The 12,538-nt window shown below is 33.6% G+C and overlaps 1 protein-coding gene and 1 non-coding gene across 2 annotated transcripts; both read left to right on the top strand.

Moving 5' to 3' along the window:
• Positions 1 to 309: 309 nt before the first annotated feature.
• Positions 310 to 381, top strand: TRNAY-GUA (transfer RNA tyrosine (anticodon GUA)). The gene has a single exon. It is a non-coding gene; the product is annotated as a tRNA-Tyr (tRNA).
• Positions 382 to 2,211: 1,830 nt separating this feature from the next.
• Vha14-1 (V-type proton ATPase subunit Vha14-1) lies at positions 2,212 to 10,844 on the top strand. The gene is made up of 5 exons (XM_069818431.1): positions 2,212 to 2,375; positions 3,947 to 4,028; positions 6,555 to 6,637; positions 9,390 to 9,512; positions 10,453 to 10,844. The coding sequence occupies exons 1-5, from the start codon at positions 2,322 to 2,324 to the stop codon at positions 10,480 to 10,482; spliced, it is 372 nt and encodes a 123-aa protein (XP_069674532.1). The 5' UTR covers positions 2,212 to 2,321; the 3' UTR covers positions 10,483 to 10,844.
• The last annotated feature ends 1,694 nt before the right edge of the window (positions 10,845 to 12,538 follow it).

Genomic DNA, 12,538 nt, shown 5'->3' with positions numbered 1-12,538 from the left:
AATTTTTCTCCTTTCCATTACTCTTTCATCATATGATGACGCAGAATATCTGCATGGAAATATCATATGTACTTCGGTACATTAAAATAATATATATGATATGCGAAAATCACTTCGTGATTTAAGACGGCACTTATTCCTTCGGATCCCGGCCAACTAGTCACTCATAACGAGTGCACCTTAGCACATGTGTGGACTTCAGTCCTACGTTCATAGACATCGATGACGTAGTGCAGAGGACGGCCACTAGAGGGAACCCAAGAGTTTGAACTTAATCTGAGACGATTCTGTCCGGTGCCGGGGTGGGTATCCGGTGTGGCTTAGTGGATAAAGCATCAGCATGTAGAGCTGAAAACCCGGGTTCAAATCCCGGCGCCGGAGAGAATTTTTCTCCGTTCCATTACTCTTTCATTGTAAATTGAAACAAATCAATATATATATAAAGGGTTCTAATATCCACAAGAACAAATACTCAGGCACAACAATTTACGTCTTTCTTCACTCGCCATTACTGAAGAACTGTTTAATCTCCTGTTAGGGAATCATCAAGCGATTCTATCTTTAAACATATCTAAGAGTGAGAGAGAGAGATAATAAAAAGTTATAGCTGCCCTTTCTAAGGGTTACCATGAAGGTACAGCATATTTATGAATCCAAAGAAAATATTTTAATTTATGTATGTTAATAACTTTAATGCATTAGTATAAGCTTAATAACTGTGTTTGTTCTGTTTATGTTATTTAATTTTGAGTGGGCAACTATCACTTTCAAGAAGTTATTACATTTAAATTTTTAAGAATATAAATGATTGTATAACATATATATAGCTAGAGTCTCTTAAGATTTGTAGCCTGATGTCCTGGAGACGGGAACTGTGTAGGCCGAAACGGTTGAAAAGATAAACTGAAAATCTTGTAATTGTTCCTTTTGCACCAAAAAGCAACCCAATCGTTTCCCAGTTCTCGATGTTGTATTTGTGCGAAAAGTATGCACAACAAGGATCGTAATGATGTTTTTTCTAAAGATTTATATCTTGTACTTGAGTGCCTCCTCTTTCAAAGCATAGCCTACTATTGTGTCAATTATGTATCCCTTATTTCTCTATCTGTCGATCACAACTATGTCTGCTCTCTTAGTGGAACTTTCATTTGAAATACAATGAATCTCTTCATGCACTTCAAACGTGTTGCTCTCTCTGAAGCAGTTGGCAACTGAGTTTCTTAAACTCTATTGTAGCGATTTATCCTAAGAAGTTCTCTCGTTCTACAGAAGCCAAGCACATGTGATAGGGTTTCAATCTTAATGCACACGCGGCAATGGTTTAACTGATTTCTGCCTGGGACACTTCTCACAGCCATTTAAGTTGGTATTCATTCTTATTTAATTTGTCCACTGGGAGCAAGAAAGAGATTTTTGGTAGAAATCCAAGAGTTGCATTTAGTCCATTCAGAGGAAGAAGACACTCCCTGACTCTTGTGGAGAAGCTGCTTCCACTTCTCATACTGTTGTTTTCGCAAAGTTTTCCTTAGCTTCTTGACATTGGTGGGATTATCGGTGTTCAGCTCCAGGTGTTGTAAACTTTCACTAATCTCATTGGAGAAGCTTCTTGTTGATTGAAAATAGTCGTTACTAATTATTTTATTCAGACAATTACAAATGTTAATATTTTGTAAATAGCTGCTCATAAAGCTTTTATCACTCCCAAATCCCTGACTTTTCTCCAGTAGACTATGACATAGCATCTGGGATGTCCGTTGGTAAACAAAGTATTTCCTTGACGGCACTTTTGATTATTTTGGTGATGTCATTTAAGAACGACCTTTTAAGTTTTCTTAATTAAAGTTGCACGTTATAATGAATACCTATATTAAATCAAAACATACGAAATCCATTTCAGAGATCGAAACAAAACAAGTATGCCTATACTCGTAATAGGATATGATTTTGACTTTATTAATGCTTACCAGTACTTTTAAAGTTATAAATGGTTATCTGTTGGCCGCCTGCAATCTTACAATGAAATAATTTCACATTTTATCATACATCCACTTAAATTTAAACATCACATTCTGTATCACGCAAATGTCACCCAGAATGACCACACATACATCGCTAAATCTGATAGCATTTACGTGAAATTGAACGCGCTCTTACGTGGCCTCCTATATTGCAATATGATGATGGTCAAGATAATTTAATTTCAGAACGCACTGTAGGGCATGTCAAAAGTCAGCTGACTCAAATTAATCGAGTTGGGTTTTAAACTGCGAAGTGTTTTAAATTTAAGTACTTCTGAACAGTAATAATTTAATTACAAAGATATGGCTCTTCATTCGGCTATAAAGGGGAAACTTGTTTCAGTTATTGGTGATGAAGTAGGTATAATATAACAAATACTATATATGAGAATATGGGTTACGCGATTCTTGTTTAACCAAGCATGCATTACAGTATTTATATATTTATTGTAATGAATGTGATCATGCTAATACTGCTAATGGACGTTAAGATATATTTAATGCTGTAAAATTCTGAGCAAAAATAAACTTAGCATTTCATTCTTATTGTAGACAAATTTATGAACCATAACCTATTTATTTACCAGAGTAAACGGTTTACCTTTTGGAATAGGCTTCCCTTAAATAAGCCCCACATATTCTGTCTGTTGCGCCTCGTAATTTTATTGTAAATAGGCCAATCTTCGTTATCTCCCCCACACCACATACGGAACTGACATCTGAGTTGCGTTTCGTTATGGGTTAAATGGGGGGGGGGGAATAGTCAAGTGACATCAAGCCGAGGTATAGGACAAGGATAGTGGCTTAGTTAATGGGATAGCTAAGCGACGTGAGGCCGAGAAATGTGAAAAGGTTTCAGTTGATTTGAGTACAGGTACGTTTTTTCTCCCGTAGAGACTGGATTAATCTTACTCAGTATAGGGACCAATGGCGGGCTTATGTGAGTGCGACAATGAACCTCCGGGTTCCTTAAAAGCCATAAGTAAGCAAGTGTAGTGTGGGGAGATACCGAAGTTTCGCTTTTGAATATATAGAATTTAAACATTTTGCACACTGGTATAATGTATGTTTAGGTTATAGTTTGCTCCAGAATTTTGCAGTTCCTTTGTGCTATTAAACATCTGATTGTACAGCCAGTACAAAAACATTACCAAAATATATTAACTACTGGTGTAGTCAGATAGTAGCGCGTTTGCCTGCTGATCTGAGGTTGTGCTCGGACGTGGCTTTGACTCCCATTTGGGCTGATTACCTGGCTAGGGATTTTTTCAACTGTAAGGCGAATGCCAGGTAATTCATGGTGAATTTTCAGCCTCATCTCGCCATTAACAATTTCATCGATGCTTATTATAACCTGGTAGGTGATATAGTGTCGTTAAATAATCTAGCAAAAATTATTGTTCCAAAGGGTTTTAATGTTGCCATTTTATGTGTTAATTTTTTTGTTCATTAATGTTTGATTGAGAGCACAGCTGTGGATGTTTTTTTTTTTTTCATATATCTCTAAAAAGTATACATGTTTAGAATAAGTAGGCTAATATGAACATCTGCAGAACTAAATTAACTATTATAAATAAACATAGCACGTGTTCTTAAACTGATGCGACTTTATTTTTATTTTATGGGCATCTTGATTTTCCTCTTTAAGCTACCCTTAATATTATTCTTACAGTGTTAAATGATGCAGTGTAGCCTTATAACATAAACTAAAATCAACCCGTACATTTGCAGTAATTTATTTGCTGTTCGATCCCGTTTTTTTTTTTTTTTTTTGCTCAGTTCTCACTTGATACTTGACTTCACTTACAATCAATACTGCACAAAGATGTATGATTTCTTGAATATTTATTTAATGCTAATAAATTAGTAACAATTTGCATGTTTTATATTAAGGAATATATTTTTAATATCCACGTTTTTCATTTCAGGATACATGCGTGGGATTTCTTTTGGGAGGTGTTGGAGAGATAAACAAAAACAGGCATCCAAATTTTATGGTAGTTGACAAGAGTAAGTTCTTAATTATGCACATGTTATGATAGTGTAGTATCATAACCTGTTAATGCAAGCAATATATTATCATGTGATAAAAATTATATTCTCAAAAGTAACATATTTAGAAAAAATCGGGAACAAGTGCACAATACCGGAGCTGACAGATTTTCATATATGCCAGTTATGCATTAACTCAAGTGTTTTACGGATTGTGGAAGTAAGGGGGTTGGGAATTAAAAACTCTTCTCTTTTATCTTTAATCTACCCTTTTCTTCTCTTATTCCCCCTTCCTTCTGCTTTCTGCTACCTTCACTCCACTTTTATATCAACACATACATATATTAATTATAATAGTTACCATATTACCATATTGAAACCACCAGGAACCTTCTGCTTAATAGTCTCTCATCATAACCATTAGACCACAAGATCATAGAAAAATTCGATTTTAAAATTAACGACTATACCCGTTACATATTATATGATACAGCCGAGGCTTATAGCAAAAATACCATCACCATAACCTTTCTATACTATGCCTAAACCATAAAAAACCAACATAATGCATAATAAACATAGATAAGAGTATCAGTGTTAACAGTAATGTCTACAAGATGTAAGAGTATTCAAAAGTGATATTTGTGAACAGCTGGTGCCTTCTACGCAATTAGGCTACCACTTGCTCTGGTATTGTGCACTTAAACCAAAAATTGTCATATTTTCTTCTAAATTAACAGTTTTAATGTTAAACAAGCACTCTTTGAGATGCGCAAATTTTGTCAGTGGGTAATGATAATGATTTACTACAGAACAAGGCAATAAATTATAGTCTTAATTTAATGTGAAGAAAGAAATAACAGAGGTAAAGATGTACCTTTAGTTGATGGCCAAGTAGTTCAGTTGATAGAACAACTGGCTACGAACTGGAAAGTCTTGGGTTCGGTCCTGGGTGGTGATAGATTTTCTCGTTGCTAAAACTTCCACAACAGCTCCAAGGTTCACTCAGCCTATCAAATTCAGTGCTGGGTCTTTCCTGGGGGTAAAACGCGTTTGGGATGTGGTACCAACTACACCACTTTATTCTAGTGGCGAGGTCATGAAAGCATGGAGCTCTACTTTATGCTACCCAAGGGCCTTCATGGCGTTTATATGGGTAGCATTATATTTTTCTTTTTACTATATATTAAATTTTGGTGACGAGTTGATGACTAATAGTAATAGCTTTAAGTAAAGTATGGAGCTTGGACATCAGTTTTAATAAAATGTATTGTTTGCATACAAGAAAAAGGAAGAAAACTTTATTCTGAAAACTGGTCTCTACAATGAATTTAAATATCTTCATGAAAAAATCATCATCTATGTTAAACATGATGGAGATAAATGAAAGGATCAGAGTTAGCAGAAATGTTTGAATTGCATGATATTCAGTAGTGTGAGGGGGGAGGGAATATTACATGAAGTATCAAAATACACATACAGTGGAGTCATCAGAAGTACTCTTATTTAAGTTTGACAACTAACTGGAAGAGATGGGATCAGGAAAAAAAATCAGTAGAATTGAATGTTTTGAGGAGCTTCTGCTTAATTATTCAGAAAAGATGGTGTTTGGAATGAAACAGGGAAAAAATAGATAATACCACTACCATTAATGATATCTGCAAAATAACTAAAATGGTGTAATCATATTAAAGAAATTAACAAAAAGTCCTACATTAGTTCCACAAGAGAAAAAAGAAAAACATTGAAATAGCTGGATATAATATGTACACGAGGTTATGGAAAATAAAAGTTCTGTAGTTAGTAACAATTGCCTTGTTATGGGGGAACTAAAAAACTTAGACAACTGCTGTGACCCTGTTATACGAGTACATATAGTAAGTAAAACATGTCGAAATGGCCACCTCAGTATCCCCCCTCTCCCTGAATTTTCGATAATGTCCGTATAAATATCTCCTCATTGCAATAATGTGGCAATTTATATAAGATTCACCTCTACTCAAAACTAAGAAGAAATGTGGAACAGTTTACATTGAAATTTTTATTCATAAGTGTTCAAAATTCTCTCTACTGCATACACACGCTTTGTCTTGGTAGTAGTCCAGTTTAAAACATTCTTTGATGTCCTCCAGTGACCTGACACCATTCTTCTCTACCTTCTCATTTCCCTTCTTGAATTCCTCTTTCCTCTAATATTTGTCACCTCTCTAAACCAGCTGAATCTGGGTCTTCCTCCTTTCCTAATTACATGGTGTTCAATATCTGTTTCGGCAGTCTTCCTTATTTGTGGTGGCTTAAAAATTAATTATACCAGTAGTGCTCATATTACAGTTAATTGTACGATAAAATAACAGCATTTTCACATTCCAGATTTTCATCTTAATTTAGTGGCCATCTGTGTTAATAGACTTTTTCAGCACATCTAATGACTGTTAAAAGAAAAGTTTGTATGTGATGCTCATTGTAACAGAAGTGTCTCTTGGTGTCTTAACTATATTGTAGTGTTTAGCATAATGCTTTCAATAACTTCCTTTTTTTTTCTAGATAGCAGTGTGAGTGAAATTGAAGAATGCTTCAAACGATTTGTAAGAAGAGATGACATAGACATCATTCTCATCAATCAAAATGTACTGCTCTATTTTATTACTTAGCAATATTTAAGGAGTTGCTTCAACATTACTAATCTGAAATAGGCCTATTTTATCTTTTATTTGTTGCCAATATTATACGTAATCACAAAGTAATGAATAAACTCTAATTTAATTTGCTGTTACACTTAGCAAAGAGAAAATATGGGAAATTCATTTCATAAGCATTTACAGAGCAAGTCAGAACTAAGGGATTGGTACTTCTGCTGTGTCTTGGCACTATAGTCTGACAAGTAGTCTTTCATGTAATTAGTGTATAATTTATTTAAGAAAATGAAGAAAATTTTATCTGAATTTCAGAACAGTTGCTCAAAATGTCCTCCATTACATTCTGTACACATTTTGCAGCATTGTATGAAGTTCTGGGACACTCACTGGAGCTCATTCTCATTAATTATTGCGTATTAGCCGTGTTATTTGATCCTCCAGAGGTAAAAGTCACATACTGACAAATCTGGAGACTGGGCAGACCATAGTATACTAAGCAACTTATTACTCTATCATTCAAATTGTCACTTAGGGCTTTCATTGAATGCACCGATGTGTGTGCTGTTGCGTCATCTTGCTGAAAAAATGCGTAATTCTTTCCTTGCTCTATGAGAAGTTGTGAAAACAACCACAAAATGTTCATCACATAATGCTCCAAACTAGCCTACTTGTTTCATAAAGAAATATGGGTCTAACTATTTTTCACGCACTAACTGCACACCAAAATCCCACTTTATGATCATGTGGTGGAACTTCAAAATAATAGGCATTGGTCCTAATACCGAGTATTCTGTGCATTCACATAGCTGTTCAGGTGAAACCAAACTAAGTCAGTTGGGAGGGGGGGGGGAGAAGGCATTCTAACATCCAATGAGAAAATCCTGTGTGCGCAATTGGATTATCTGGATTCGATAGGGAAGGAACTTACGAAATTTCAAACCCCTTACAAGAACGTTGCATGTTCAGTTCCTATGCTAGACGATGTACTTTTTCTTGAGCTCAACTTCATCCTCATATCCATAACTTCAACTATTTGCTCTTTTAGAGTGCACTTGGGATAAAAGTCTTCTTATCGAGAATGGAACTTGTTTCTCGCCACTTATACAAACGTTGGTGTACCGGTATGATAAATGCCTCAATTATGGTGGTGACTATGTTGAGGAGCCAATGAATCTCTGTAAATAGTGCAATAAATATTTCTTACTTATTAATGTTTTTGTTTTCTTTATCGCCCATTGGAACTTACTTCCTGGATGAACCTCGTAATTTAAAGAAAGATGCCCCATTAAGTAATTGCACGTGATTTCTCCCATTTTGACGACCTTGTGACATAACCTCTCGGACAGACAGTATCTGCTGCACAAAACCTTGTGACATAGTAAGAATCCTTGTAATTTAAGTTTGGCTTGCTTTGTATCATATCAAGACCATGGTTTTGGCATATTTCAGAAATTTTATTTTACATTAATGTTGAATATTTTTTAATTTGTAATGAAATTTTAGAATTTGTACTGAAATAGCAACAGTACCTTATTTCAAGCTTCAAGATGAAAACAGCACTTAGTATTGATTTATTGAAATAGACTCTTAATTTTATTGTTTTATCTGTTCTTTTTATTCATGCTTAAAAAGTAGCCTTATATAATTCTCAATTTTTTTGTGCTTAAAACAAAAATGGTGTAATAGTATATTACGATACAAGGTTGGAAGTGCTCTTTACAAAATAGACGAAAAGTTTGAAAAACGAGCAGAGCTTGTTTCTCAATTTCTGAGATTTTGTAATGCACTTCACAGACGTGTATTGTACAACATGTTTTGCACGATCATATTTAAAAAATTGCAAATATAATGTATTTTGCATCGAAAATTTTGAGCAATATTATTCCAAAGCCTTCGTAAATCTGCACTGTAATGGGTTTACTTCAGTATAGTTTTATGCTATGAAGAATGGTTTCCCTAGCAACAAGTTTCTGTGTGGGAATTCTAACTTTCAATAGCTGTAAATACAACAAAAACATGATCATGCAAAAATAAAAATCGTAATGTTAAATTTATGGATTAAGTTCACTGTTTGGAATATACCTAACTTGCTTTATTAGATACATTGCATATTTTTATACAAAATTTAGACATTACTGTTGCCTGCATTATTTATTCAATCCAGAGTTCCTCTAAGAGTATATAGTTCATTCGTAACGAATGAAAAAATAAAAAATTCCTATTCATCCCATTTTACGGAACTAACCAGAAGTGGCAGCTGGATGCCTGGATAGTGGCATAACTCTCTTACCTTTTGTCTCCACGTCGTCTTCTTTTATCAGCTTGAATCCAACCACAGCTACTTTTCCCATTTCTCTGCATGACATATGGGTAGATGCAATGGACTATTGATCCATTACAGGTGTCATCTATACAGGTTTGCCAAGATAATGTAGGCTGTAGGATGCATGCCTGTTACAACAGCTTCTTTGTAAATTACTTTGAGGAAATAGATCACAGGGAAAACGTCATCCATTGACGAATAGTAAAGAAAATAAGAGAGAACACATAGTCGTAGAGAAGGAACTGTTATCCATCCACTCGCCATTTCTGGCTAGCCCTAGTAATTGATGTATAAAATCAGGAGTTAAGTACAATTTATATTTCACTCTTATAGAAGTAACTGATACTGTTTTATAATTAAAGACTAGTCTGATTTATTTAATTTAAGAAAATCTTTTACCTGTGTTTAATGTTATTTTAGGTAGCTGAGATGATTCGCCACTGTATTGACAGCCACACGCAACCTGTTCCATCAGTCCTCGAGATTCCATCAAAAGATCATCCTTATGATGCCAGCAAGGATTCTATTCTGCGTAGAGCTAGGGTCAGTAATACATAATTCTGGGGTATCACAGTTACTATTCTCTCACTCTAAAAAAAATGATCACAATTTTAAAGTGAATGCTTATTTTATATTCAGTCTGTCCAAAATATTATCATCTCACTGGCTTTCTGATGAAATAAGGTGTTTAGGAAAATATTTGGGGCAAAGAGTGATAAAGTTACAGGAAAATGGAGAAATTACACAATGCAGAACTACACGCATTGTATTCTTCACCTAATATAATTAAGAATATTTAATTCAGATGTTCGAGATGGGCAGAGCATGTAGCATGTATGGGTGAATCTCGAAATACATATAGTGTTAGTTGGAAGACCTGAGGAGAAAAGACCTTTGGGGAGACCGAGGTGTAGATGGGAGGATAATATTAAAATAGATTTGAGAGAGGTGGGATATGATGGTAGGAACTGGATTAATCTTGCTCAAGATAGGGACCGATGGCGGGCTTATGTAAGGGTGGCAATGAACCTCGGGGTTCCCTAAAGGCCATTTGTAAGAAAGTAAGGCTTTCTGATGAAATAACTGTGATAGCACTGCAACAGTTTTTTTCCCTCTGAAATTGAAATTTCACATAATTTGCTATTATAATAAATCTGTGTGTATATACCGTACATAAATATTATATAGGCTAGGTAATTTTAAAATAAAAAATTTCTTTCTTGAAAAAAAAAAATCATTTAAATAGAAATATGAACAATTTCTAACATTTCTAAAGTTGTTGAAAGTTCTACTCTGAAAAATGATTGAAAACACTTCAATATAAACACTTTTGATTACAAGAACCTACAGTAGGATGAAATGTATATTTCACATTATATCATTGTTAAATTAAAGGGCCGTAGATATAAGACAGTAGTAAACAGTAACATAAATATTAATAAATTCAGTGGAGTATAACTTATTTCACCATTTTTATTTTCAGGGAATGTTCAACCCAGATGATTTTAAGTAAACTTAAAGAGTTCCAGAGATGTCTGAATATTTATAAAGATAGAAATACGAATGCAGTATTCATGTCGGGCAGTAAATTGTTTGTAAATGGTGACTGTATGTGGGTTATAATATAATGTACAGTAGATCTTATATTTTTGGTGTTGGAATTATTTGTATATATTTACTTTGTTCTTAAATAGAGAAGTACAGCTTTTAGGTTCGATGTAAATCTATGTAATATCATTCCAAGAATTTGTAAAACAACTTTTATTGAACACAAACTGTTGAATATTCTTTACACTTTGTTTTTGTTATAAGTCTAGAGCCACAAAAATAAATTGGTTCAACAACAGAGAAAAATAGATTGTGATATTCCACTCATTACATATTTTAATTTTTAATAAGGCTTTATGAAATATGGACACATCAATTTATAAGACACAACAATGCTTTATGGTTAACATATGACATTTAGTACACAGTCAACATATTTTACCCGTGAAGTATTCAAGCAGGGACATCTTTTTATTGCAATATGAATTCTTTGTGAAATTTGAGTTACAATATTAACACATTAATAAGTAATATCTTCCTTTTAAATATCCTTATTTCAGTAACAATTTCATACATTACTAAGAACTTACAATCAGTTCACGAACACACTGAAATAAAATTTAAACAGACAAAACTGGAGAGAGGGACATTCCAGTGAAACAGTTAAACATGCAATGAGTTTCAAGTCTCACAGTTTTCTTTTAAGAAGAGAAGGCATCAATGAGAGTTTTGTATGATCACAAAGATTTAGCATACTTTTTTTTAAAGAATATAACAAGACAGTTGGTCGTAGTCAAACTTTTTAACTTGCATAACATGTCATAGTAACTAAAGATACAGATAAAAACTGTATAAAACACACTACAGATGTATTACGAAATAATTGGTAGGAGAGGAAATCTTCATTGGTAGTTGTAGTTTTCAGATTTTCCGACTAGATAAATATGAAAAAGAAACCTTTTTCAAAAATTTATTTCGTCTCTTATTTAGTGCAAAACAGTTGGTCCCTTATTGTTACACTGTCTTTTGCTTCAGAGAGTTAATACATTATTTTTCATAACATATTTAGAATATGTAAGATGTAAGACTTCAAAATAGGGAGGGGAGAAGAGAGAATTACTACTTACGTTATGCTATGTTAGTAAAGTTACAACTTCACATTGAAATTAGTGTACAGTGAAGAATAAAACTGAAACTTGATCTAGTATACTTTTTTTTTTACTGTATAGAGTCAAATTTCTTTCACTATCACAGAATCGAACTAAAGACGTCTTGGGTAAGGCATAAGAACACCAGCTGCAATGAGCTTACTGTGCCTACCTTTGTAACGGACAAAAAGTCGGAGTTAACCTGATCTGGTACATTCTTTGCCCTGGATTCATCAACTAATAATTTCTGAGACTTTGTGAATGGCGTTCATAATCAACAATATATTTCTTTTACATACCGAGTTTGAGCAGTTATGTTTTATGTACAAATAACTATAACAACACTAACTATAATAATTTTAATGGAAGAATATCAACAAAATGATTTCATCAATTGAATTTCAAAGACAAGAACACTGTATTCAAAAACCTGTGAAAGCAGCAAGATTCAAACTGAGAAAAATGTTACAAAAGATTACGTGATGATAATGTAGACTTAAAATCTTGTTGTAAGCTCTGAACAAAGAAAAACAATGTTATTAGTTATATTTAAAGTAATTACTTTTAACACACAATCCCATATCTAATTTAAAAATATAAAGATAAGGAATATTGAACCAAAAATTAAAAATAAAAACTTCACGTATACATATCTCTACATATTCGTTATCTGAAATAATACAACTGTTTACTCGAAGTATCTGAGATGACACTTTTAGAGTCAGAGATGAGTAGTGGTAAAAATTAACGACGATTTAAGCTATGCTCAAAGACATGATTAGGAAGAGACATGAGTATTTAACCTACACAGATTCATAATAAATTATAAAATTATTGCATCATAGAAGGATGGCAAATGTAAAGTTATTACGT

Source organism: Periplaneta americana, chromosome 2, assembly GCF_040183065.1.
Source record: "Periplaneta americana isolate PAMFEO1 chromosome 2, P.americana_PAMFEO1_priV1, whole genome shotgun sequence".
NCBI classification, from domain to species: Eukaryota; Metazoa; Arthropoda; class Insecta; order Blattodea; family Blattidae; genus Periplaneta; species Periplaneta americana.
Note: the sequence above shows the minus strand (reverse complement) of the source record. Positions and strands in the feature narration are given on the sequence as shown.

Coding starts and splice junctions, on each gene's coding strand:
- Vha14-1 (XM_069818431.1), top strand. CDS start 2,322: ATGGCTCTTCATTCGGCTATAAAGGGGAAACTTGTTTCAGTTATTGGT. Junction 2,376..3,946: donor TTTCAGTTATTGGTGATGAA/GTAGGTATAATA, acceptor TTTTCATTTCAG/GATACATGCGTGGGATTTCT. Junction 9,513..10,452: donor CTATTCTGCGTAGAGCTAGG/GTCAGTAATACA, acceptor TTTTATTTTCAG/GGAATGTTCAACCCAGATGA.